General features: G+C 51.3%; 10 protein-coding genes across 10 annotated transcripts; 8 read left to right on the forward strand and 2 right to left on the reverse strand.

The window, feature by feature from the left end:
- Positions 1 to 122: 122 nt before the first annotated feature.
- On the forward strand, positions 123 to 1,412 carry ACET3X_001887 (uncharacterized protein; the record flags this gene model as incomplete). Its single annotated transcript, XM_069447229.1, has 3 exons — positions 123 to 181; positions 228 to 1,215; positions 1,269 to 1,412. The coding sequence occupies 3 exons, from the start codon at positions 123 to 125 to the stop codon at positions 1,410 to 1,412; spliced, it is 1,191 nt and encodes a 396-aa protein (XP_069312129.1).
- Positions 1,413 to 1,853: 441 nt separating this feature from the next.
- On the reverse strand, positions 1,854 to 3,435 carry ACET3X_001888 (uncharacterized protein; the record flags this gene model as incomplete). The annotated part of the gene is made up of 3 exons (XM_069447230.1): positions 1,854 to 2,733; positions 2,785 to 2,852; positions 2,908 to 3,435. The coding sequence occupies 3 exons, from the start codon at positions 3,433 to 3,435 to the stop codon at positions 1,854 to 1,856; spliced, it is 1,476 nt and encodes a 491-aa protein (XP_069312130.1).
- Positions 3,436 to 4,429: 994 nt separating this feature from the next.
- On the forward strand, positions 4,430 to 5,687 carry ACET3X_001889 (uncharacterized protein). Its single transcript, XM_069447231.1, has 2 exons — positions 4,430 to 5,098; positions 5,178 to 5,687. The coding sequence occupies exons 1-2, from the start codon at positions 4,799 to 4,801 to the stop codon at positions 5,628 to 5,630; spliced, it is 753 nt and encodes a 250-aa protein (XP_069312131.1). The 5' UTR covers positions 4,430 to 4,798; the 3' UTR covers positions 5,631 to 5,687.
- A 1,674-nt stretch (positions 5,688 to 7,361) lies between these two features.
- ACET3X_001890 (uncharacterized protein) lies at positions 7,362 to 7,820 on the forward strand (the record flags this gene model as incomplete). Its single annotated transcript, XM_069447232.1, has 2 exons — positions 7,362 to 7,450; positions 7,514 to 7,820. 2 exons carry the CDS (start codon positions 7,362 to 7,364, stop codon positions 7,818 to 7,820), a joined length of 396 nt encoding a protein of 131 aa, XP_069312132.1.
- An 827-nt stretch (positions 7,821 to 8,647) lies between these two features.
- Positions 8,648 to 9,642, forward strand: ACET3X_001891 (uncharacterized protein; the record flags this gene model as incomplete). The annotated part of the gene is made up of 2 exons (XM_069447233.1): positions 8,648 to 8,675; positions 8,729 to 9,642. 2 exons carry the CDS (start codon positions 8,648 to 8,650, stop codon positions 9,640 to 9,642), a joined length of 942 nt encoding a protein of 313 aa, XP_069312133.1.
- Positions 9,643 to 10,483: 841 nt separating this feature from the next.
- Positions 10,484 to 12,259, forward strand: ACET3X_001892 (uncharacterized protein; the record flags this gene model as incomplete). The annotated part of the gene is made up of 3 exons (XM_069447234.1): positions 10,484 to 10,657; positions 10,722 to 10,843; positions 10,891 to 12,259. The coding sequence occupies 3 exons, from the start codon at positions 10,484 to 10,486 to the stop codon at positions 12,257 to 12,259; spliced, it is 1,665 nt and encodes a 554-aa protein (XP_069312134.1).
- Positions 12,260 to 12,833: 574 nt separating this feature from the next.
- Positions 12,834 to 13,889, forward strand: ACET3X_001893 (uncharacterized protein; the record flags this gene model as incomplete). The annotated part of the gene is made up of 2 exons (XM_069447235.1): positions 12,834 to 12,887; positions 12,939 to 13,889. 2 exons carry the CDS (start codon positions 12,834 to 12,836, stop codon positions 13,887 to 13,889), a joined length of 1,005 nt encoding a protein of 334 aa, XP_069312135.1.
- Positions 13,890 to 15,122: 1,233 nt separating this feature from the next.
- On the forward strand, positions 15,123 to 15,789 carry ACET3X_001894 (uncharacterized protein; the record flags this gene model as incomplete). The annotated part of the gene is made up of 2 exons (XM_069447236.1): positions 15,123 to 15,381; positions 15,434 to 15,789. 2 exons carry the CDS (start codon positions 15,123 to 15,125, stop codon positions 15,787 to 15,789), a joined length of 615 nt encoding a protein of 204 aa, XP_069312136.1.
- A 134-nt stretch (positions 15,790 to 15,923) lies between these two features.
- On the reverse strand, positions 15,924 to 17,768 carry ACET3X_001895 (uncharacterized protein; the record flags this gene model as incomplete). Its single annotated transcript, XM_069447237.1, has 6 exons — positions 15,924 to 16,355; positions 16,405 to 17,135; positions 17,192 to 17,274; positions 17,327 to 17,440; positions 17,495 to 17,565; positions 17,619 to 17,768. 6 exons carry the CDS (start codon positions 17,766 to 17,768, stop codon positions 15,924 to 15,926), a joined length of 1,581 nt encoding a protein of 526 aa, XP_069312137.1.
- Positions 17,769 to 21,412: 3,644 nt separating this feature from the next.
- On the forward strand, positions 21,413 to 22,749 carry ACET3X_001896 (uncharacterized protein; the record flags this gene model as incomplete). The annotated part of the gene is made up of 2 exons (XM_069447239.1): positions 21,413 to 21,575; positions 21,626 to 22,749. The coding sequence occupies 2 exons, from the start codon at positions 21,413 to 21,415 to the stop codon at positions 22,747 to 22,749; spliced, it is 1,287 nt and encodes a 428-aa protein (XP_069312138.1).
- Between the last annotated feature and the right edge of the window lie 122 nt (positions 22,750 to 22,871).

Genomic DNA, 22,871 nt, shown 5'->3' on the forward strand with positions numbered 1-22,871 from the left:
GCTCTCACCACGTGCCTCTCAGGCAGCGTCGTGAGCTCGTTCTACTACTTAAAACAAGTTCCTGGACAAAACCTCTTCCAATTCACTTTATCCAGTCCCAACGATCAACGTCACCTACCACAATGACGACTATGTCAGTGTTGCCGAGCTCGAGCATGCACTTACGTGCGAATTGCTTGAAGTGAGTCTTAGTCAGTTATCTATAGCATTAGCTAACATGATCGCAGCGCGCTGAAGCAAGAGCGTAACACTGAGTCCGAGCTGCAAGATTCGTATAGCAAGATTGAAAGACTGCGAGAGCGTGTGGAAATTCTCCACAAGAAGACGGCTGCCAACAAGCATGAGACGGCCGCTGCATTCCTGGCTCTCGCGAAAAACGACTGCCTTGAGTTCTGCCACAAGGTCTACAAGACATTTCCTCGGGAGATCCGAGACATCATCTATGGATATATCATCGAATGCGGGGGAGTCCTCTCCTTCAAGAGTGTGCAAAACTCATGGTCGGAATTGGATTACTTCGCATCTAGTTCGGAAACTCAGTATCGTCTTGGTTTACCAACGGCCGACGCCGATCACTGGTGGAAGCGTGACTTTGTAGGTGCGAAAATGGTCCGCGAGATTGGCGAGCACTACTATCGATCTTCTCACTTTCGTTTCGAGGCAAGATTCAGCAATTTCGCCAAATTTCGCGCGACAGACCAGTTCAATCTTGGCTTCCGGCCGGTGTACTTTGTCTCCAACGTGGAAATCGTTGTCGATTGTGGCAGATATGAGTTCCGACCCACTACTTCCGTCGAGAATGATGATGCTTCCCTTAGCGGGAGTGAAGATCAGCTACCCTGGGAGCCCTATACTTCATCGTGGGGCGAAAGTGAAACCCAGGAACATCTTCTCGTGGAGCTGGAGTCCCTGTTTGGTTTCAGACCAGGCACTGCCATTGCAATCCGCCTGATTCGACCCTGGAACGAAGAGAATACTTGTCTTGAAAATCAGGAATGGATGTGTCACAACGTTGTGCCAGTCATCTTTCCGGTACTTCAACGTCTCAAGGAGGCAAACTGTCGGACTCGCATACTTCTCGGCAAGGAGGATTCCGATAGACCCATGATCAAAAGCAAGAAGAAGTCTAAGACCAAACGCAACATCAAGTACTCATTTTATGCTTCGAAGTGGAACCCGGAGTCTCTCGAGGCCATCACAACAGACTTTTTGGAGGTACGTATGTGGTACTTCCTGTACATCGTGGTTCATATGGCTAATTCGTGTAGTATTTCGAAGCCAAACACGGCCGCGCACCACAAAGTGAGGTGCAGGCCGAATCCGACGAAAGCGTCGATGTTGTGGACCCTTCGGACTCATCCGGCGATGTATGGATCGTTACCAATAATTCAACCGTTGGGGTATCCTGGTGATGATCTCGAGGCCGAGACGCCAAATGGTAGGCGATCGTAGGGCCAAAGAAGTAGCATGTTCCGGGCCCGTAGAGAAAATGCGACCTTTCCTTACTTTGCTCCTCTGGAAGGGAGCTACTGTGGACATCTTTTCCCTTTCTGAGTGGTCTTTTGTTTTGGCAAAAGTATGTTTCTTTCGAGCGAAAAACAAGGAATACAAACGTCATGCTGCTGAGGTGGCTGTCGATGCGACTTCTCTGCGTTCTCTTTCGGGTCAGAAAGTTCTGAGGATATATTCTTGCAGAGCTACATAGATCTATTCTTCTTCTTTATATCGTTTGTTCTAGTATACTAATTAATTTCATCTAAGTTTATAAAACCTCGAAGGTTAACTAGCTAAGGCTCTAACCTAGGTCTCTACCTATTATATGGGCGTCTTGCACTCTTTGCCACTACCTCATCCTAGTACATTATAACCGCCAGGCAATTGTTCTTAGAAGCCACATCGGGAACTCCAGTGCCTCCCACAATGTACGCTCTATGCTGACCTACCACTTTGTTAAGGTAGTCAATCGCAGCCCTATTCGGTCCTCCCATCCAGTTTCCAACTGTCGTATCAGTCGCGCGCTCCCCATTGGGCTTCCTCCGGATCGCTGCGTCAGGCGCTCCAGTTACGACGTCATGAGTGAAGCCGTTGGAAACATTGGATCCGTCCGTAGAAGCAACGGTGGCGGCACCATCACAGCCCTGCTGGAGACTGATATCGCCATGCGCGGCGTGATCGTTCGAAGCGTCGAGCTGAAACTCAACCCAAGTACAGGGAAGCAGCGTGCCTCGCTGGACGCGCCCTTTGAAGGTTCGAGGCAAACTGACGAACTGGGTCTGATTGGGCCACAATTTGATGGACTTCAGTGGCTTATCGAAGTTAGCGCCGGCTGTGCCGTTGCCGTTCCAGAAGTTGTCGTAGAAGAAATAGTCTGTCTCCTTGTTGGACTTGTTAGTGAGGATGATACCCGGGCCTTGATCGGGGGCAAGAGAGGTAGATGCTACGACATTGGCAATCTCGGTCTCAGGAGTGGCGCTCTTAGTCTCATGAGTAGGTTCTGTCGGGTTGGGTACAAGGCGAGAACGCTGCCTCATAGGGGAGTCTTCTCCACCTAGAACAGGCGGTAGAGGACTGGTAATTGTCTCAATATCAGCAGAGTGTTCTTTTGATCCAGAGTCTTCTTCGCTCGAAGATGCGCTGCCCTCAGAATGACTTTTCTCGGCTTTGCTCTCCTCCATATGGGGCAGATCAACCGGGAGGCTTTGATTATCAATCATCGCGGCAAGGCGAAGCTGGCTTAGCAGAATTAGCAATCTTTCTAGCCAAAACACTTCTTACAATGCTTACTTCGGGATCCAAATCGGGTCATCACTGTAGATAATCAGGCAGTCCTTGCTGCCTTTAGCTGCTGAACTCTGTGCATTGATTAGCCCCAGCTTTGATCATGATTTTGAAGGAACTCAAAAATACCTGCTTGTTGTCATTCGGGTTTCCAGCGTGTCCACCCCACGCTCCGACACCGATATAGGTCTTGCCATCGGCAAACGTTCTGACAAATGCCTCGAGCTTTGGGAAGTTCTTGGGTGCGGCAATGCGAACAGGGCGGCCATCCCTCATAGTGACACAATCTGCCAACTCGTTCTTGGTTTGCCAGCTGGCCTTATTCCAAGCTTCTTGCAGGCCCTGCATGAACCTGGGGTCGCCCTTGGCAGTGCTGGGATCGCCGACTTGCATGACGATGAGGTTACCGCCGGCTCCGCAGATGTTGGATAGATCAATGAAGTCGTTTCCTCCGAAGCCGGACTTCGTGAGTTCAGCTTGCTCTCCGATCTGGCCATCGTGAACTGCGATGATAGCACCTGAGGATCCATCATTGGCTTTGATGCGATACTCGCTTTTCGGTGCGACGACGATATCCTGATTGTTGTTCCATCCGTGGACCTGGAAGCGCTGGTCGTGGTGGGATTCGTTTTTGACGATGAGATCGTGCACAGCCATTGTGAAGAGGATTGGTATTAGGAACGATATAATCGTGGAAGGCAGATAGATACTAGTAGTTGTAGTTAGTCGATTTTGAGTTGCTCGTTTCTTGATGGCCTTATCCCAAGGTGGGGATTGCTCTGACTTAAATACTTTTGTACCTTTTGATAAGCCTCTTTATCGCGTCACCTCTGAGTCTCCATCGCTGACGCTGCCAGATAGGATGTTGCGGTGTACGTGATCTGGAACGGAGTCCCAGTACCAGCTGTATCCACCTGAGCTACGATTGACACCGTAAGACCCTAGAATGACGAAGCGATTGCAAGCATCTATGATCAGAATGTACCTTGTAGGTTGGTAAATCTCCAACGAGCTGACTGTAATGCATGAGCCCATTCAAGACCTCTCCTGAAAAGCCGATTATGGAAACGACAGATCGAGCTAATTTAGTCGTGTTTGATTATAACTGAGAAGTGGTCCAAAGTGGCTCCTTTTCTGGCTTTGTTCAACTAAGGACGAGGAAAGGTCTCTTTCTAAGTAACATCCGCTTCCTAACTTCATTACAGATACAGATGAATGACCAATAGCTATGCCTTTGTCCTGCAGTACGATGTGGTGGATCAGAACTTTGGAACTCCGGGTGTTGGGGCAGCGCTCCTTACTACCTAGGTACCTAGGTACCTAGGTAGACACTCAAATACTCAGCTCCATTTTTGGTCGTCTAGTCAAGCAATTGTGTGCGTTTTAGTGCCAAGCACAACAACAAAATCCTCGGTATGACAGTCTGACCGCTACGAGGTACAGCCGCTTCGTATCATGCAGTGACGATAAATCCTCAGATGATGTGGTATGGGTTCGGATGTTCATGCCATACGAAAGGCTGGTGGTTTTGTTCCCGATTGTCAGTTTTCAGCTACCTAGGTACAGCGCAAACATTTCTGCTGACGTAAGATCGGAGAGCTGACCGAAACTTGGCCGACTTGCATGCAGCCGTAACGCACACCGCGAGGTTTCAGTTCTTGGTCCATCTTACCGAAAGAGTTAGCGGTCCATTATCATACGAACTCATCCCACGCTTTACAAGCGACGTAATCTTACTCAAGGAAAGATTTGACGAGGAAATATCTCGGAAACACCGAAAGAGTCGGGCATCACTAGAGTCAGAGATGAAATCATCGGTATGAGCGCCAGCCACAGCTCTGAGAGAGTGTCCGTGGACACCGCTCCACCCCAGCGAGTGCCTTAAGAAGGCAGTACAAAGGTGACTGCCTGTTTTCGAAGAACGACATCGACAACACCAGAGCTACTGACAAACTACACTTCATCACCCTAAAGCTCTTCCTTCACCCTCTAACGCTCCGTTTTAAGAACATCCTCCAACATGGTTATCAAGAAGCGCAGCCTCCTCTGGGACTGGACGAATACCCAGAAGGTCCCAAAACAGATGGAAAAAGTGAACTTTGACGGTCCCATCTCTTCGGTGTCCAACTGGAATGCTTGGGTCCCTCCTGAACTGGAAGGCCGTGCCCCCTTCCGCCCGATGATTCATCTCGAGCGTGAGCTCGCTGGCAACGAATGGAAATGGATCCTCGAATCGAAAGAGTCGATTGTGCATTTCTTCAACGAGCCGGAGCGTGCTGGCATCAGTGTGGAGAAGGCGGCGAAATACTGGAAGGATCAGGTGAGCATTTTCCTCAATTGAACTTACCTAATCGATCGAAACGACATGTAAGATGGACTTACTCACTTCAATTCCAAAGGTCGTCCCTGCGCTTCGCAAGGAGCGCCACAAAGAACTCGTCTCACCGAGCTGCGCCTCCGATCCCGCAGGCACTGACTGGATCATTCGCTTCATGAACCATCCCGATGTGAAAGCCGATCCACCCAATTACCTTGGCATTCACTACTACGGGACAGAGGGTTGGGAGGCAAAGAAGTACATCGAAGACCTGCACAACAAGTTTCCTGCGCAGAAAGTCATCGTGTCCGAGATTGCAAGTATCAGCCGCCATCCGCCATCCGTTGAGGGATTCATGATTGATATGTGTAACTGGTTTGATGAGAGAGATTGGGTCTTCGAGTACGGATTCTTTGGCTGCATAACACACTTGGCAGACGAGTTTGTGAGCCCAGCTGCTCAGCTGATGAGGGAGGATGGAAGTTTCACGCCGCTAATGGAGAGGTATATGGATCAACAGCCTATGCATTGGTAGTGGCTGGACAGAGTAGTTTAGCGCGTTAGACGGTACACGAATAGATGTTTAAAACCCTTTAAATATTTCTTATACTATTAATCCCTTCTAGTATTTATTAAATGTCTCTTTATATAATATTTTTATTAAGATCTAATTATAGCCTTTAGTAAAGCTCTTTCTATCTATATTTTAAGTAGCTTTTAATTATATTTAATATTATAATTCTTACTTCTAAGCTGCGAGCGTACTTAATGCAGAGCCTTAAGAGTCTGCTGTCGCACTATAGCTGCATGCTTACATGCATATGCATAGCCTAACCAATTAGCGGTTTCTAGTTTACTAGACATACTATATCATACGATGTCATACGATGTCATACTCGTCATACACATCACTTGTGCAGATATTCTAGTGCCTCGAGAGCTGAACGCCGGATGTAAAGAACCAATGTTCGAAAACACCAGAAAGAGACTACCCCACAGGCTTCACCGCCCTCTCACAATGTTGCATCGCTAAAGAAGAATATGGCTTAGACCAGGTTGACTATGGTGTCGATGGACATCGAATGCGTTGTTGTGGAGACGGGATTCGACGAGGACATGGATCAAGGAGGTATAAAGACGAGTGGAAGAGAAGAGACTGTACAGCGCAGCAAATTCTCTTGCTTCCTTTCTCAAACACGACATACAAACCAACGAGTTATCTCATTCACTCAAGCCTAAAGTCGACGACACTCTCAACGTAGTAAGAGACCTCAGGATGTACTGAAGCAGTACAGGAGTAACTTGCCTGACTATACCATTAGATTATCTTCAACGATGAAGTTCATCACCACCCTTGCACTTCTTCTCGGCACTACTATAGCCGTCCCTTCCTCGCCCTATATGAACCCTGGTGACGTGAACCGCTACGCCAATACCGAGAACCGTTTTCCCGAGCTCGTTCACTCCGTTGAAAAACCCCTGCGTCTTGGGGACGTCAACACGCGTGGCTGTGCTGTGCGTAACTATGGCTGCGAGGAAGGGTACTGCTGGGACAAGTGCGGTAGTAAGGGAGAATGGTGCTGGCTGGCTTTGGAAAGGGGACACGGCGATTGGTTAACCTGTAGGAAGGGGCATGACGAAGATTGCGCCCCAACGATGTTCCGCGATGTTGGTTGTGGCATTTGCGAAAAAGACGTTTGTGGATGTAGCTGCTAGGTGTGGGAAATGGATGCGGGCTGAGTTAGCTCTATATACCGTGTCTGGGCGGGTGATGACCATGTTCGAGTGACGACCTACCCTAACAATATGAATTGTAGACAGATATAAAGCTGCATAGGCACTGCTGATTGTGAGAATTTTGCGATAACTTGGTGCATGGCGGAAGCGTGACTGGTGCTCTGATGCTTTTACAGCGATCGGGGCTTGGATCACGTCGATCTAGCATTCCTTTGGCTACGATGGGCTCAGCAGCGGTTCGAGGATGTGGTGTGGCGTCGAGCCTGCATTTTGTAGTCTAACCATGTAATGCCGAACTAATGGAATATCTTGCGAATGATTAGTTCGATGCACACAAAGGATTTGGTTGGCGTAAGCTGAGTGTATTGCCGAGGGTGAGGCGTGGGGGGCCTCGGCAAGGGTGCCGCATATGCAGGGCATGAGTACCTGAATAAGTGATCAACAGCACCCTGACAGACAACAGTCCGGACTACTTTGGATAATAATATAAAGTTACTGTGATCTTTCCAAATCTTCACACGGAGAAAAAATGTATGTAGCAATGAGTGAGATGCCAGCGTCTGCACAAAGAGGTGCTAGTGACCACGCATGCGGACAACTTCGGAAGCGCGCTTTGAGGTAGGCGCAAACGCACCGGGAAAGGTATCTCCACGATGTTGTTCGTACTGACATAGAACTTAGAGCACTCTCCGAGGAAAGCATCCGTAAAGCCCGTGTCGCAGCACTGCAGCAAGAACTTGCACTTCTGGAACAGGATCTTGCCAGCACCGCGCCAACGACACAAGATGCTGTCGAGGAGCTTGCAAAAACGGAGTGCCAGCAACTTGCCAACGCCGTGTTGACTAAACTGCCGCGTGAGATCCGCGATATGATCTATCTGCACCTCAGTACACGCGATCGCGAGCTCATCGAGCGCGAGCATTTCCGGACAACCTTGGACCCGCTCACGAGGTTATACTCGTACAACTTCGAGAGATGGAAAGCGTAGCATTTCCCCGAGCACTACTGGAATATTGAATACGTTCCTCAGGACTTCTATCACGAGCTCGTGGAAAACTATTACCGGACGAGTACGTTCCTGTTTGGCGATGAGCCAGGGGTGATGAAGCGTTTCCTCGACGCAGATGAGATGAAAATCGGGATCCCGCCCAAAGCACTAGTTTCCAGCGTTGAGATCGGGCTCAATGCTGTGTCGCATGATCGAGGCTCCTTCCGCGGTTACATGTTTGGCACACCGACATCACCAGAGCGGATGCGGGAGGCTCTCGACGGCATCCTTGAACTCAGGCCTGGGGCCGGGATTGTGATTCGATTCGTGACGGGGGCAAAGACTCAGGAGGAGAGAGACGAGCATTGTAAGGGAGCGATGGCGATGCTGTTTGACGAAGCGCAATTGCAGAAGATGAAGATGTACAAGGTCAAGTTGGTAGTTGATGAGGGGCAGGTCTGGGAACTGGCGGGGTGATGAAGGATGAGTGGATGGCGATTCATGGGCGAAGATAGCATACAACAAGAAGAGACCATCTCGTTCAATTAGATGGCACAAAGCTTGATGAGATGAACGGGACGAGGAGACACGGAGAGAAAGCGTCGCGATGGCCGCTAGCGTGTCATCAGGGTCAGCTCTCATTGGTCGAGAGATGACGCCATCAGGGTCCAGTGGGCGGAAAGAGCACCCCACCGTAGCAGAAATTCGCGAGGCTGCCCACTGCCCCTCAGTGAATGCTTCCACGCGTCAGACTCGTTGCCAGTGTCTTTAAACCTCAATTCACCCCTCTTACTCCATTTAGACGCGTCTCAATCCCATATCGCAAGATGGCCGGCGTTCCCAACACTTTCGATGGTGCGCAGCTCTCGTCCTCCGCCTGTTCCGCCAACTGCTTATCTCGTGCACAGCGCCTGTTCACATTGCCGTCATAGGCGGCACCGGCATCTCTTCCCTGCCGGGCTTCACCCTCGCCGCGACTCTCGATGTCGACACACCATGGGGAAAGCCTTCGTCGCCCGTCTCCATCCTCCAACACCCTTCGCCCTCAACCGGCAAGCCGATCCCCGTCGCGTTCATCTCGCGACACGGTCTCCACCATGAGCTCGCACCACACGAGGTCAAGAACCAGGCCAACATAGCCGCGCTGCGACACCTCGGCGTGCGCACCATCATCGCCTTCTCCGCCGTCGGTTCGCTGCAAGAGGAAGTACGACCGCGCGACTTTGTTATCCCCGACCAGATCATCGACCGTACAAAGGGCATCCGGCCATTCACCTTCTTTGAGGGCGGCATGGTCGGCCATGTTGGCTTTGGCGACCCCTTTGACAAGAAGCTGTCCAAGATCGTCAGCCAGTGCGGACACGCGCTAGAGGGAGACGGCGTCACTCTGCACGACAAGGGAACGCTCATCTGCATGGAGGGACCGCAGTTCAGCACACGCGCAGAGTCGAACCTCTACCGGTCGTGGGGCGGCAGCGTCATCAACATGTCTGCTCTGCCCGAGGCCAAGCTTGCGCGGGAGGCTGAGATTGGATACCAGATGATTTGCATGGCCACGGACTATGACTGCTGGAGGGGCGACGGCTCTGAGGATGTCAACGTGGAGATGGTCATGGCACACATGAAGGCCAATGCCGAGAACGCCAGGCGATTTGTAGGTGCGGTGCTCAACGAGCTCAGCAAGGAGGAGCACGAGGAGCAGGTCCTCGCCAAGCACCTCGACGGCCAGATGAGGTTTGCAGGTGCCATGACAAAGAAGGAAGGACGCGGACAAGAAGCCGAGAAGAAGCTGCAATGGCTGTTCCCTGGCTACTTCGACTGAACGCGGGCTGCCAGCAAGCGCGCTACTGCCAGAGGCGCATGACCTATGACTACGATATACTCAAATACTGGGAATCTGAAGCTGCGCTATCCACATCCAGACTCACTGCATGCGCCCGACGGCTCTCCAAATTGTTGGAGGTACAACGCAGCGATAGAGACTCGTTGCGGAAGGTCGATAACAACAGGTGACTCCAAAAACATTCCGTGTTTACATCATGAAAAATGTACGTTGACCATATCGATAACTACCCGTCGCCAACAGCCCGTTGGACGTCCGCGGGCACTTGTCAAGCCTTCGATGTCACGATTCGCCCTCTTAGCACCTTCCTTTCTCGTACATGATCTACATCTACACCTGCCGCAATCGCAGCTGCACTTTCCCATCCTCAACAACGCGCTCTCTAACGCATTCTCAAGAATGTGAGACACGGTTAAACTTTCCATGGAAAATTTAGACAACATGAACATCGCTGGTCAGATGACACGCATATCGACGCTGATCAATGACCAGGGTATGGCGGCTCGATCATATGAAGAGCACCCGCATACCGACCGTTGCTGCGCGACAGCTAATCTACACTGAAGTTTGGTACGCCAGCTTTGTACCTCTTATCATGCAGATCGATGTACTACCAGGATCGAATTTGCGCCGCGGGGAAGATACTTACGCAGCGTAACCCTGGTCTGACATGGGTGAACAACGGCAGTCGTCGTCGGGTCGACACGGGAAGCATGACTATAAGAAACATGATATTGTGTACAGCCATAAAGTAGCCTCTACTCGTCCTCGCAATCGAGCATCACTGTCCCACCGAACAGTAGCCGCTGCAATCGCCACCATGGTCTCGGCGTGGTTTTTGACCAAGGTCTTTGTGGCGTTTGCGCCACTGACGACGGTTGTGTACGCGCAGTCCAACACCACAGCCGAACTTCCTTTGCTGCTCGATGCTACGGGAGATGAGTTGGTCGCCGGCCTCGAGTCTGGAGCCTTTACGAGCTTGGATCTAGTTCAGGTACGTTGCCTACGATACGTACAGGCATGGATGTACTCTGGAATCCGTCGCTGACGTAACGTAGGCCTATGTTGGACGTATCATCGAAGTCAACAAGACACTGCACATGGTGTTGGAGATCAATCCAGATGCTTGGACTATTGCAAAGGAACTGGACGAGGAGCGGGCTTGTGGAAAGCTTCGAGGGTTGGTAGTCTTCCACGAACTGTGCGCGCTGCCACTAACTCAATCAGTCCTCTCCATGGCCTTCCAATTCTTATCAAAGACAACATCGCGACCAATGATGAGATGAACAACACAGCCGGATCTTGGTCTCTGATGGGTGCCAAAGTCCCACGCGATTCTACAATGGCCGCGAAACTCAGGGAAGCTGGCGCTATCATTCTTGGCAAGACCAACCTTTCCCAGTGGGCCAACTATCGCTCCTCCAACTCTTCAAATGGGTGGTCTGCTCGAGGTGGTCAGACTTATGGCGCGTACTATCCTGGTCAAGACCCCAGCGGCAGCAGCAGTGGTAGTGGTGTCGCAGCCAGTCTTGGGCTCGCCTTTGGTACCCTCGGGTCGGAAACTGACGGGTCAATCATCTCTCCCAGTCAAGTCAACAACGTTGTTGGTATCAAACCGACTGTCGGTCTCACAAGTCGCGCTCTGGTCATTCCAATCTCTGAACACCAAGACACCGTTGGCCCGATGACCCGCACGGTCAAGGATGCGGCGTACATTCTTCAAGCCATTGTTGGACCTGACAGTGCCGACAACTACACGCTAGCTATCCCATGGGCAAGCAACTCCACCAACGTGACCAAACCTGACTACGTCGCAGCGTGCACCCTTGATGCCTTGGAGGGGAAGCGCATTGGTGTACCGCGTAACGCAATTGGCACGCCCAGCCGTTCTTCGGCACCCCTGTATGCCGCTTTCGAAGCCGCTCTCGACGTTCTTCGCTCTGCTGGTGCGATTATTGTCGACAACACAAACTATACTGCCTGGGAACAGTATCTGAATTCTACTGCTGAAGGCGTCGTTCTCGACGGCGACTTTGTCCCCAACCTGGAGCACTACCTCTCGCAACTCACGTACAACCCCAACGACGTGCAAAATCTAGAAGATGTTCGCAACTTTACACATAACTTCCCCGCTGAGGACTATCCAGACAGAGACACGGCGCAATTCGACAGCTCAATCGCTCAGTCGCAGAACTTCTCCAACAGCGACATCGAGTTCTGGACTGCCTTGCAAGAAGACTATTACCTTGGTGGTGAAGGTGGTCTCCTCGGCGCACTCTCCACATACAACCTCGACGCTGTCGTCGTCCCCTCGCGCTCTGCCTCTGGTATCTCTGCCGTTATCGGTGGACCGGTGGTCACCGTCCCGCTTGGTGCGCTACCGTCCAATACAACGGTTGTCACAAATCGTCGGGGTGACTTGAACGCTACTGCACCGAACATTCCGTATGGTATCTCTTTTGCCGGTGCGCTGTGGAGTGAGGAGAGTTTGATTGGGTTCGCATATGCGTTTGAGCAGAGGACCATGGTGCGGACGAAGGTTAAGCCCTATATCCAGCCGAGCATCGAGATTGAGAATGTGATTGGTAGTTACTAGAGGGATGTTGGTTAATGGGAAAACTGGTTGTGTAAGAGTGTAGTATGGTCAGGAGTAGGTCGGTGGATGGTCGCTACCGAATCTCCGCATGTCTTAGTCACACGGCATAGTATTGCGCCTTGAACAAGCAATGTTTGCGATGCAGCTCGGAGACGTCGGGATTCCGTTTGTACAACATGGACTACACAACGATAGTGACGTACAAAAGTAGCAACACCGAGTTGTCAAGGTTGATAATGGGCCGCATGCTGTGCAATCATTGTTGCAATCACGGCGATAAGCGGACTTAGCCAACCAAGTGCCGGTGTGAAGTCCCAATCGGGCTAATTGTGGCTTGTTTTTAGCCCTCTGTATACGACGTGAGGTTAGCGTGCTTTTCTGGTATGTAAGAGAACTAGATGCGAGTTACGTTCCTAAATTGGGCGTAGAGGAGTATAAAGATGAGAATGATCCAGTGTGTTACGATGCCATCCAAGAGTAGGACTCAACCGCGATATCAACCCAAGCGCGTATCAAAAGTTTGGCGTTCCTCATATACACCAACTTCGAGTGAAACCACCAGACTCTAGCAGCCATGCCATCCAGTACACAGCAACCAGAATACATCCGCAGAGTCGCCCTCATCGGCGTTCGCTACCCCTCTCCTCTCTATAATGTCGTTCACTAACAGACTCGATAGGGCTCCGGACAAGTCGGCTCCAATATCCTCGCCCACCTCCTTAGCACCTCGAAGCATCAAGTCACAGCCCTGACCCGCCTATCCAGCGACGCCACCTTCCCCACGAACAATAATCTCACCATCGCCAAAGTCGATTACGACGACGACGAAGCCCTGACAGAAGCCCTCAGCAACCACGACTTCCTCATCATAACCCTCAACGCCCGCGTCAGCAACACCCTACACCCGCGCATCGTCGCCGCCGCAGCCAGAGCCGGGATACGCTGGATCATGCCGAATTACTTTGGCTACGGCCTCAACGACCGGAAGCTCAAGGGACTGAACGAGCTAGCGAATTTCGAGCGGTTCATCGAAGATGTTGAAAAGACACCGGGTGTTGCTTACGTAGCGCTTGTATGTGGCTTCTGGTATGAGTTTAGTCTGGCGATGGGGGAGCCTTGGTTGGGGTTCCGGATTAGGGAGAGGAGCGTGACCATGTATGATGAGGGGGAGAAGAAGATTAGTATGAGTACGTGGGATGCTTGTGGGAGGGCTGTTGCGGGCTTGTTGTCGCTGCCTGTTCAAGCAGATGCGACGAAAGATGGTGTTGGACTGGAGACTTGGAAGAATGAGGGGTTGTATATTTCTTCGTTTCTGGTTTCCCAGAGGGATATCTTGAAGAGTTTGCATCGTGTGTTGGGTACTACGGATGAGGACTGGAAGATCACATTTGAACCTGTTGAGAAGAGGTTGGAAGATGGTAAGAGGGAGTTCAAGGAGGGGAAAATGCTGGGGTTTGCCAAGGCACTTTATGCGGAAGTGTTTGCGTGTGAGTGGGGTGATTTCCAGACGGGACAGGAGTTGGACAACAAGAGGGTGGGGTTGGAGAAGGAGGACTTGGACGAAGCTACTAAGAGGGCGGTTGAGATGGCTGTGGGGCCTATGGGGGACATCGAGGGCCGGTTCAGCTAATTCGAGCCTGAATGTGGGTAGCAGAGAGGCAGCGCAGTTTGTGTGTTGCTGAAGTAACACCAGCCTTCCGCATGTGTCAAAGCGATGATGGCGATCGGCCATCATGGTTCATGCGCTAAAGGCAGATCCTTTTATCCACCCGAACTTCTCTGCATCCTCATCCGACCATCTTAGCTGTGAGGTCGCAGTTACACTTCTCAACCGATGTCACTACCTCAGCCGTCTACTCTTGTTCTCATACCCTGATACACTCGCACCAAAAGCGTTCCATTGTGCAGAGCTCCCACGCACATCCCATCTCAGGTCGAAATCATCATCGTCGCCACGAACGTTCCTCTGTTTCCATTCTTTCCATCGCTCGCGTAGCGATCTCTTTTCTCTGCTTTTAGGCGCTGGCTCTGGCTCTGCGAGGAGGGCTCTGATAGTTGATGCTGGGACACCACTTCCCTTGTCGTGTGCTTGTGGACGCGCAGCATCTTGCAACTTGGGTGACGCTCCATTTGTAATATTCCCATACTGCGGCGGCTGGCTTGAGGGCTCAGAGTCGTAGTATACTGGTGGATCTGGGTCTGCCTCAAGTGCTGCTTTTGAAGACGGAGGAGCTGCGGCATGCTCTTTAGCCTCCTTGCTGTTGTTCGAGTCCATCTGGTCACTAGCGAATACGCGTCTCTTCAGCATGCGCGAAAGGTAAGATATGTTTTCGTTTGCAAAATGCTGACACCACGGTCTGATTGTACTAATACACTGACAACTCAGCGGTGGCGATACATGCTCCCTTTGTGCAGCAGGGCGCCTTGCCCAGATGATATCAGCCTTGGCTTACATCCGGACCCAACACGGACAGAATATAGAAAAGCCTTGTGTGAAATGGCTGTGCCGAGCACCCGAGCAGGCAAGAGAGGTATACGATGATAGGCGAGCTGCTTCGTGGCAGATTGCACGGGCCATGGTGGCCCTGGGGTCGAAGGTCACCGCCTGGCTTCCACCGTCACTCAGCACTTTGGAACTGGGGTTCGCGAGGACACGGAGCTCAAGGTTGAGGATGCGATAAGCATGGCTTTGGGGAAATGATGGTGTTGATGGCGCGCAAGAATCATGACGCCATCGGTAGACGTCAAAGCTCCTCGGGGGCGCGGGAGCTCTCCGCCACCCCTCAGCATCATCTCGAGGCCGTCGCAAAGTAATCTTTCTTCCAAATCAACATTCGCCATCCCCGCGTAAAAACGACTCCACATGCGCTTCCCTTCCTTTCCAACACTCATCCGCGCGTTCCACACGGTCACAAACACAACGAGCGCTTTCATCCGATCGAGCCCTACCAGTACTCTCGGTCGCACCATCTACAATACACCGCAGCGCGCAGTCATCTACCGTTCGATGCCAAATATCCCCTTCTTGGGTGCTCTTTTCGGATCTTCTAGCAGTATGGCCGACAACACAAACTACCCTGTCCAGAAGCCCGAGGGCGAGTGGCAAGCACAGCTAACGCCTGGTACGTCAACTCCAACGTTCGCATTACCATACGCTTACTGACACAACAACAGAGCAATTCCGCATCCTCCGAAAGAAGGGCACCGAGATGCCCGGCTCCGGCACATACGACAAGCACTATCCCGACGCCGGCGTCTACAAGTGCACCGGATGCGACGCGCCTCTGTACAAAGCAAACCACAAGTTCGACTCCGGCTGCGGTTGGCCCGCCTTCTGGGATGCCGTGCCAGGCGCTGTTGGACAGAAGCCTGACCCCGGTCTTGGCATGATGAGGACGGAGATTGTATGCAATAACTGTGGAGGTCACCTGGGACACATTTTCAAGGGCGAGAGGTTTGGCAACCCCAAGGATGAGAGACATTGTGTGAACAGTGTTTCTATCAACTTCTCTCCAGAGGATAAGAGCTGAGGAGGAATGTCCGAGGAGGAGCTAGTTATGTCGACACGGGATGCCATACCGAGTGTATTAGTGACGATGAAATGAGAGACGAAATTCACTACTAGGCAACACCCTATATCGCCCTGTTGCTGTTTTGCTATGAACTACTGCTGCTTGCAGTACTCGACTGGTCCATCGAAAGTATGCCGTCCATATGTGAAGTAGTAGATCATCGCAAAGATGACAAGACATCCAAAGATGGGGCTGGCCCAGTTCATGTCGATCGGTGCCGGGTTCGGTACAGACGGGAAGAGGATCAAAACAGCAGTAATCGAAAGGTAGCAAAGAGAGGTGAGGTTGACCGCAAGACCCCATTTGCCCAGGCTGAATCGAGAAGGTAGAAGCGGTTCGCCTCGAACGCGTTTTCTCACCAAGCAGCCGATGACGATGATGTTGGAAATGGAAAGACTAACCCCTCCTAACGAAAGCATGATGTTGAAAGCGATGGAAGAGCCAATTATGATGAGGCACAAGAGAGATGAAGACATCAGCGTAAACAACACCGCATTCAGGGGGATATCCCATCCTTGGGGGACCTATGCAAAAGTTAATGACGAAACAAGAGTTTAGAAGAGGAGTGCCTACGTGAGAGAGCCAACCTGAGAACGGAAGTCCTTTGTCGCGGGCGAAAGACCACAATTGGCGCGAGGCGGCCGTAACCTGGTTGACCGAAGCAAACAGAAGCAGCAGACAGACAATTACTGTCAAGATGTTTGTGGCTACTATCGATTCGGTTGCGTTCATCAAGATCTGGATCCATGGCTGACCGAATGGCGTTGACATGATCGCCATAACATCATTTCCCAGTGTCGAGAAGACAGTGACAGTCATTACAAAGGCAAAAGTATAGTTGACGGCCGAGGTGGCAATCATGGCTTTCGGGATGTTGTAGGACGCTTCTTCCACTTCTTCAGCAAGATGGACAGCAAGATCGGCACTCCCTAGCGTGAGTATGGGACCAAGTACGCCGACGAGTGTAGCGAGCCCGGTGTTGCCCCAGCCACTGGGGTCTTCAAACTTGGTCCATGTATCGTGTACGTTCGAGCGTGGGCCCATTACCCAGAGTACGACAAGGAAGGCGAAGAAACCAAAGACATGGATGACGAGCGCAAGGCCTTCCATCAATGGAAGCTTCTTCACCAGTATGGTGTTGCCCAGGATAGAGCAGAGCACGATAGCGATTGACAGCAAGGTACCGTGCCAACCCTGAATCGCGTAGTCTGGCATGTTCAAAGCGATCAGGCCTTGAAGCTGTTGGGCGACCGCGTAAGCAGTACCAGCCATGCCTGTTTGCCATGCAATGACACACAACCAACCTGGAATACACCGTTAAGATCCCATAACATGCTAGTTTAAAGCCAAGTAAACGTACCGATGACATAGCTGAGGAACTTTTGATGCTGTCTTGGTGCAAATTCAGAGACCCAGTGATATTGTCCACCGGCTGTGGGGGCCCTATCAGGTTTGTGAGCAAGTGTTCATCCTGGACCAAGTTTCTACTACACACATCGAAACCATTTCTGCAAAGGTAAGCGTGACTGAGAACATGCCAAAGCACACTACAACAAGCATCCAGATGCCGCCAGCAGGCCCTCCATTGAATAGGGAGATACCAATACCCCTGCAGTGAAACACATGTTAGCACGGCTCCATGATTGATGCAACGATAGCATACAGTAATGAGTACTCCCAGGTATTACCGAGAATTACAGCGAAGCCGAAGATGGACATGAACTTGAATTGCCGCTGGTGACATTGTGAGTACGTTGCAGCAACGATTGGGGGATATTTAGACGAACCCTCAGCACCTGTAACTTGCCCATGCGGTCCATATCCATCTCATCACGGTGTGTGCCATGTTTCTCGCTCACAGCATATGCGTTCGCCAGCTCGATGCTGGTATGAAAGTCGGTGGTCGGTGAAGGACCCTTGGCAATGCTGTCGACCATGTTTGTGCGAAAGCAATGCGCAGGATACGAAAGAAAGGGTGCGAATGGCGAGGAGAAGGAACCAAGGCTGTTGGGGTACGTTCGAATTCGATTGCACGGAGGCTTGTCATCCAATCCATAGAATGGCGGAGACTTGGTCAAATACAACTAGATGCATTGAAGCTTTACCTTTCGGAAGCAGCTGGCACACGGTAATTGGTAGGAATTGTTGAGGAGGATTAAGGTCAGGAAGATGAAGAGTAGGGTTCATGTTCATCCCTGTAATCCATTTGCAGCCTCAAGCAGAAATTGAGACGCTTAGATATGGCTCGCACTTCGCGTATGCACAGTGCAATAAGAAGCACAGGAAACTGAAAAACTTCCGACGATCTCAGACTATATCTGCCGGCTATCTGCCAGGTGTGTGATAGCTGCGGAACTGTGCCTCTGTCGCGCATCGGGACCAAGACCCGATATGAGAGTTAGGTAGCAAGTGTGGTTGTGCGCCGCAAGCATCTCCGCGAAGTGGAGAGCAGTCTCAGGGGCTGCAACATGGGGCACGACAGCTTGCGCAACGAGTGGTGGACATGATTTAGTCGTTGTGATGGTTGGAGGAATGGCGGACTGCGCCGCTGCGGGCACGGGAGCGGAAAGAGGTTTCAGGGTCTTAGCGCGAAGGGGAAGTGAAGCCGGGCCCGCGCTGGGCGAAACACGGCACGGCCGCCAAGGCGCGTGGGGGCATACGCGGCCAAACCGAACACACCTCCACCCGCATCAAGTGCCGCTTGTGCACAGCGAACGCATGATAGTCGACGGCTCTTGTAGGCTTGTTTCTACTCTGACAGATACGAAACGTCATTGTGGAATGACCCAGGTACGTCCTAAGCAGAATTGAGTTCGCATCACAGCTCGTTTCTCGTATCTCACAATATGATCCTACGCGCCCAGACCGCGACCGCCTGTCGAGGTTTGGGTAGTGATGTCCGCGCGGGACAAAGCTTTTGTCCCTTTTTGCTGGGACACAGTCACATGGAAGCAGAACAACTTCTGCAATTCCATGCAAGAGGCCTCGGTCTGGGAAGCTATGTTCGTCAAGGATGAGCAGTGTCGTTGCATAAACTCTGCCCCAGGTTTTGTTCCTCCACTCCGGAATCCTGGGCGTGTTGGAGTGATATGAGCGGCACAGTACCATTTCCTTCTATGCGTCTGTGCTCCATCAATCCTATGCTAGATCGCCGTGTACTGAATAAAAAACATGTGTTGCGGTCGCTGAGAGCTCTGCTCGATATGTTGATCTTACGCAACACATGGCATCTACGTCGACTTCCTTACATCTTGCTAGGGCGCCAGAGAACCGCTTCGCTCGAATCACGGCAAATGATCACAGCGCAGCACTCTGGATAGCTACAATACTATCGCTCATCTACACTGTCCTAGTTCTGGCTATTCGTCTGGGGTTTACGAAATGGCGAGCGCACACCCTTGACGATGTTGTCGTTACGATTGCACATGTATGTGATATGAAGTTCATCTCCTCGGTGGCTTGATTCGGTCTAACCAGAGTGCAGCTTGTCGCTTTCACCATATGGGGATTGCTGTTTACTTCCCTTGAGAACGGCCTAGGAAAATCGTATGTACTGCTTGAGAATGCAGAAGTAACGAGAATGCAACGGGTAAGCAAAGGCCACTGCAAGGTTGAATGCGCTAAAATTTCCGGATGCCATTAGTACTTCTTCACAAGTCAAATTTTGCTATACATCGCACTTGCCTTGTCGAAATGTTCCATTCTCATACTGATTCGGGCCGTATTTACGCGAAACTCGAAAGTGTCATTTCTGGCCCTCAGTACTGTGGTCGTGGTAGTGCTATGGGGCTTCATTGGGGTCGTAGCATCCGCAGTCGCTTGTTCAGTCGAAAGCATCATACCCAGACCCAGCCACGGGTATTGTACCAGTTTAGTAAGTCTAGCGCTCTTCTCTCATACCGATTTCTTTCATGGAACCTTTCTCAACCATTGATCGTAGTGGATGTCGATGGCGGATGTGCAGTACCGGAGCAATTACAGAGAATTCGAGCTGACCGCGGTTCTTTTGTCTAGATTCCATGGCTGAAAGCGCTCAGTGCAGGCGACGTGTTCACTGAGATGGTGATCATTACTATACCGATGGTCGGCTTCCACGGCTCTCTCATGTCCAAGAAACGCAAAGCCATCGTCATGTTAGCTTTTTGTACCAGGATACCGTACGTACTAACATTTTGCGCCTTCAACTCTAAAGGATCTAAGCTGATGTTTGTCTCTCGTAGGAACATAGTGTTTGCCATCGTACACCTGATCACCTACTCCGACTTTATTAGCAGTCGTCTGCCAGCCATGAGCATCGTCCCATCCGCTGCTTGGCAAAGCGTCCTTCTCTCGTACAGCCTCATGTCCGCGACATCTCCTCTACTGAAAGGCTTTACCGAGGGATTCATGACCGCGGGTACTTCTTTAGGATATGTTCAAGAGGGAACAACAACAGGCGGAGGGAGTGGTACGTCGGGCAGCTATGAGCTACGATCGCTCACGAGGACCAAGTCGAGGGCAAGAAGCTCCCCGTCTGATGCCGCAAATTCGCAAGTACGCGCCGCCCAGTTTCAGTGGAATACAAGGCCTAAGCCCACTGCGTCGAAAACAAAACCGAAGGACGACTTACGGCACTATAATGAGAGTGCATCTATTGCGAGTCATGATTCCCGTAGAATCATGATCAAGCGAGAATGGAAGGTCTCAGAGGATTAAACTTTCGAAATTCCTCCTTGAGTGTTATGAAGGAAGCTTATCCTCGGTTGTGTCTCTGCGCATGTCATTAATGGGGGTTATCAATCGTGGACGCCTGCGAAGGAGATTTCTGCTGGGAGCTTATGTAAGCCGAGATTACCCCGCCAAGTGGCGACGCGACAATAACGTCCGATGTGTTGAGGCCGTTGGACTTCTCATCATCTCTTCGCCAATGAGACGGCCACACTAGTATTTTTGACGGCATGTTTCTGCTTCCGGCCGCAGATAACGGCTTTAGCATAGCGATAATGATGGCCCATTCATCTCTCAATTTCCTCCAGATCGCTCTTTTCCTGCAGCGCGGCCCTTCCTTCTTACGTCTCACAAGCTCATGAAACCCGGCCACGGATCTGGCCATGCCACATCTCAATCATTGAGTGTGAGCGTCAACGCAGCGGTACCCGATAAGAACGATGGGCATGGGAAGGCTAGAAGCGTTTCGCGTGGCTTACAAGTCGAGACCCGGGCAGATGCACCGATCCGTCACCCCAGCGACGTGGAACAAGTCACGTCTGCAGACCAGCCGGTGAAATGGAGAGAACTACCCCGAAAGGACCAACTTCTAGTGTTGATGCTAGCCCGTCTGTCGGAACCATTGACGCAAACCTCACTGGGCGCTTATCTCTACTACCAACTCCGATCCTTTGATCCATCACTACCAGAATCTACCATCTCATACCAAGCGGGAATCATTGGTGCAGCATTCCCGGCGATGCAGTTTATGACCGCGATGCTGTGGGGCCGGTTTTCAGACTCTGAGTATGGTGGCCGGAAAAGAACCATTTATCTTGGGCTGATTGGTACAATGCTGAGCATCATTGGCTTTGGCTTTTCGCGTAACTTCGCCATGGCAGTGGCATTCAGATGCCTTGGAGGTATACTGAATGGAAATGTCGGAGTGATGAGGACTATGATCAGTGAGATCATTAAGAAGAAAAAGTACCAGAGTAGAGCATTTCTCATCTTACCGATGATCTTCAATGTTGGTGTTTTGGTCGGACCTATCTTAGGTGAGTACCACGCAACAGGATTTGCATGGTTCCGTATTAACAACAAGTAGGTGGCGTGCTTGCAGATCCCTTTGCCAGTTACCCAGCTTTGTTTGGGCCCGACTCAATGTTTGGAGGCAAACACGGCGTACAATGGATGAAGCGATACCCTTATGCACTCCCCAACCTTATCAGTGCCGTCTTCCTATGCTTGTCATCCTTTGCCGTTCTCTTCTTCCTTGAAGAAACGAGCGACTTGTGCAAGCATAAACCAGACCCAGGTCTCCGTGTTGGCCGATGGATACGCCGAGCTGTTCTTCGACAAAAGGCTGCATCTGACGCTGGGTACAGTGCCATTCCGGAAGATGACTTCGAGCTACAGCCAACACCGACATCGGCACATGCAGAGGGATTTGACAATCCCGGTGAGTCAAGGAGCGTAGTTCGGCAACAGTTACCGTTTCTTCGCATATGGACACGGAACCTCATGACAACCCTATTCGCCCACGGTGTTCTCGGCATGCATGTAGGCACTTTCAATGGCCTCTGGACTCTTCATCTTTCCACACCTCGCTTCGATCCCGCTCATCCGTATCCTCCCGGCCTAGTACCTCACGGTTTATACTTTACTGGAGGTCTGGCCATGCCTCCGTCACGTATCGGTATTGCGCTTGCCATCATTGGCGCGATCGGCATACCTTTGCAGGTTCTAGTGTACCCGAGAGTGGCGCATCATCTGGGAACAACAAAGTGTTATCGCGTCTTTCTTGCTCTCTTCCCTCTGATGTACACCATTGTTCCTTTCCTCAGCTTGGTACCCAGCTGGACTTCACCACCCAATGGTGTCAGTGGTCCTTGGATCTGGATCGCTATCACGTGCGCCTTGTTCATACAGGTACTCGCTCGCACGTTCGCGTTACCCTGCACAGCCATCCTCATCAACAACGTCAGCCCGCATCCTTCCGTGCTAGGGACTGTTCACGGTATAGGCCAGTCAGTTTCCAGCCTCACGCGGACAATCGGACCAATACTCTTCTCTTGGGTATTCGGCAAAGGACTGGACATGGGCATGATAGGTCTAGCCTGGTGGTGTATGGCTATCGTTGCTGTCGCCGGATGGTTACTAGCACAAGGTGTGCGAGAAGGAGATGGCCATGAGATACTGCTCGAAGGAGAGAAGAAGGAAAACAACTGATTACGTTGTTCGCTGACTTATAAGGAACACATTCCACGACGTTTCAAGAGTACGATATATACGTGGGCCGGAATACTGAACAATTTTCTAGAAACTACCTGTTACTCAACAATAGCTGCAAA

This window comes from Alternaria dauci, chromosome 1 (assembly GCF_042100115.1).
Source record: "Alternaria dauci strain A2016 chromosome 1, whole genome shotgun sequence".
In the NCBI taxonomy this organism is placed as follows: domain Eukaryota; kingdom Fungi; phylum Ascomycota; class Dothideomycetes; order Pleosporales; family Pleosporaceae; genus Alternaria; species Alternaria dauci.

Bases quoted from the DNA above. Each gene is read 5' to 3' on its own strand.
- ACET3X_001889 (XM_069447231.1), top strand. From the start codon at position 4,799: ATGGTTATCAAGAAGCGCAGCCTCCTCTGGGACTGGACGAATACCCAG. The intron at 5,099-5,177 runs GTGAGCATTTTC...TCAATTCCAAAG, and splicing joins CGAAATACTGGAAGGATCAG to GTCGTCCCTGCGCTTCGCAA.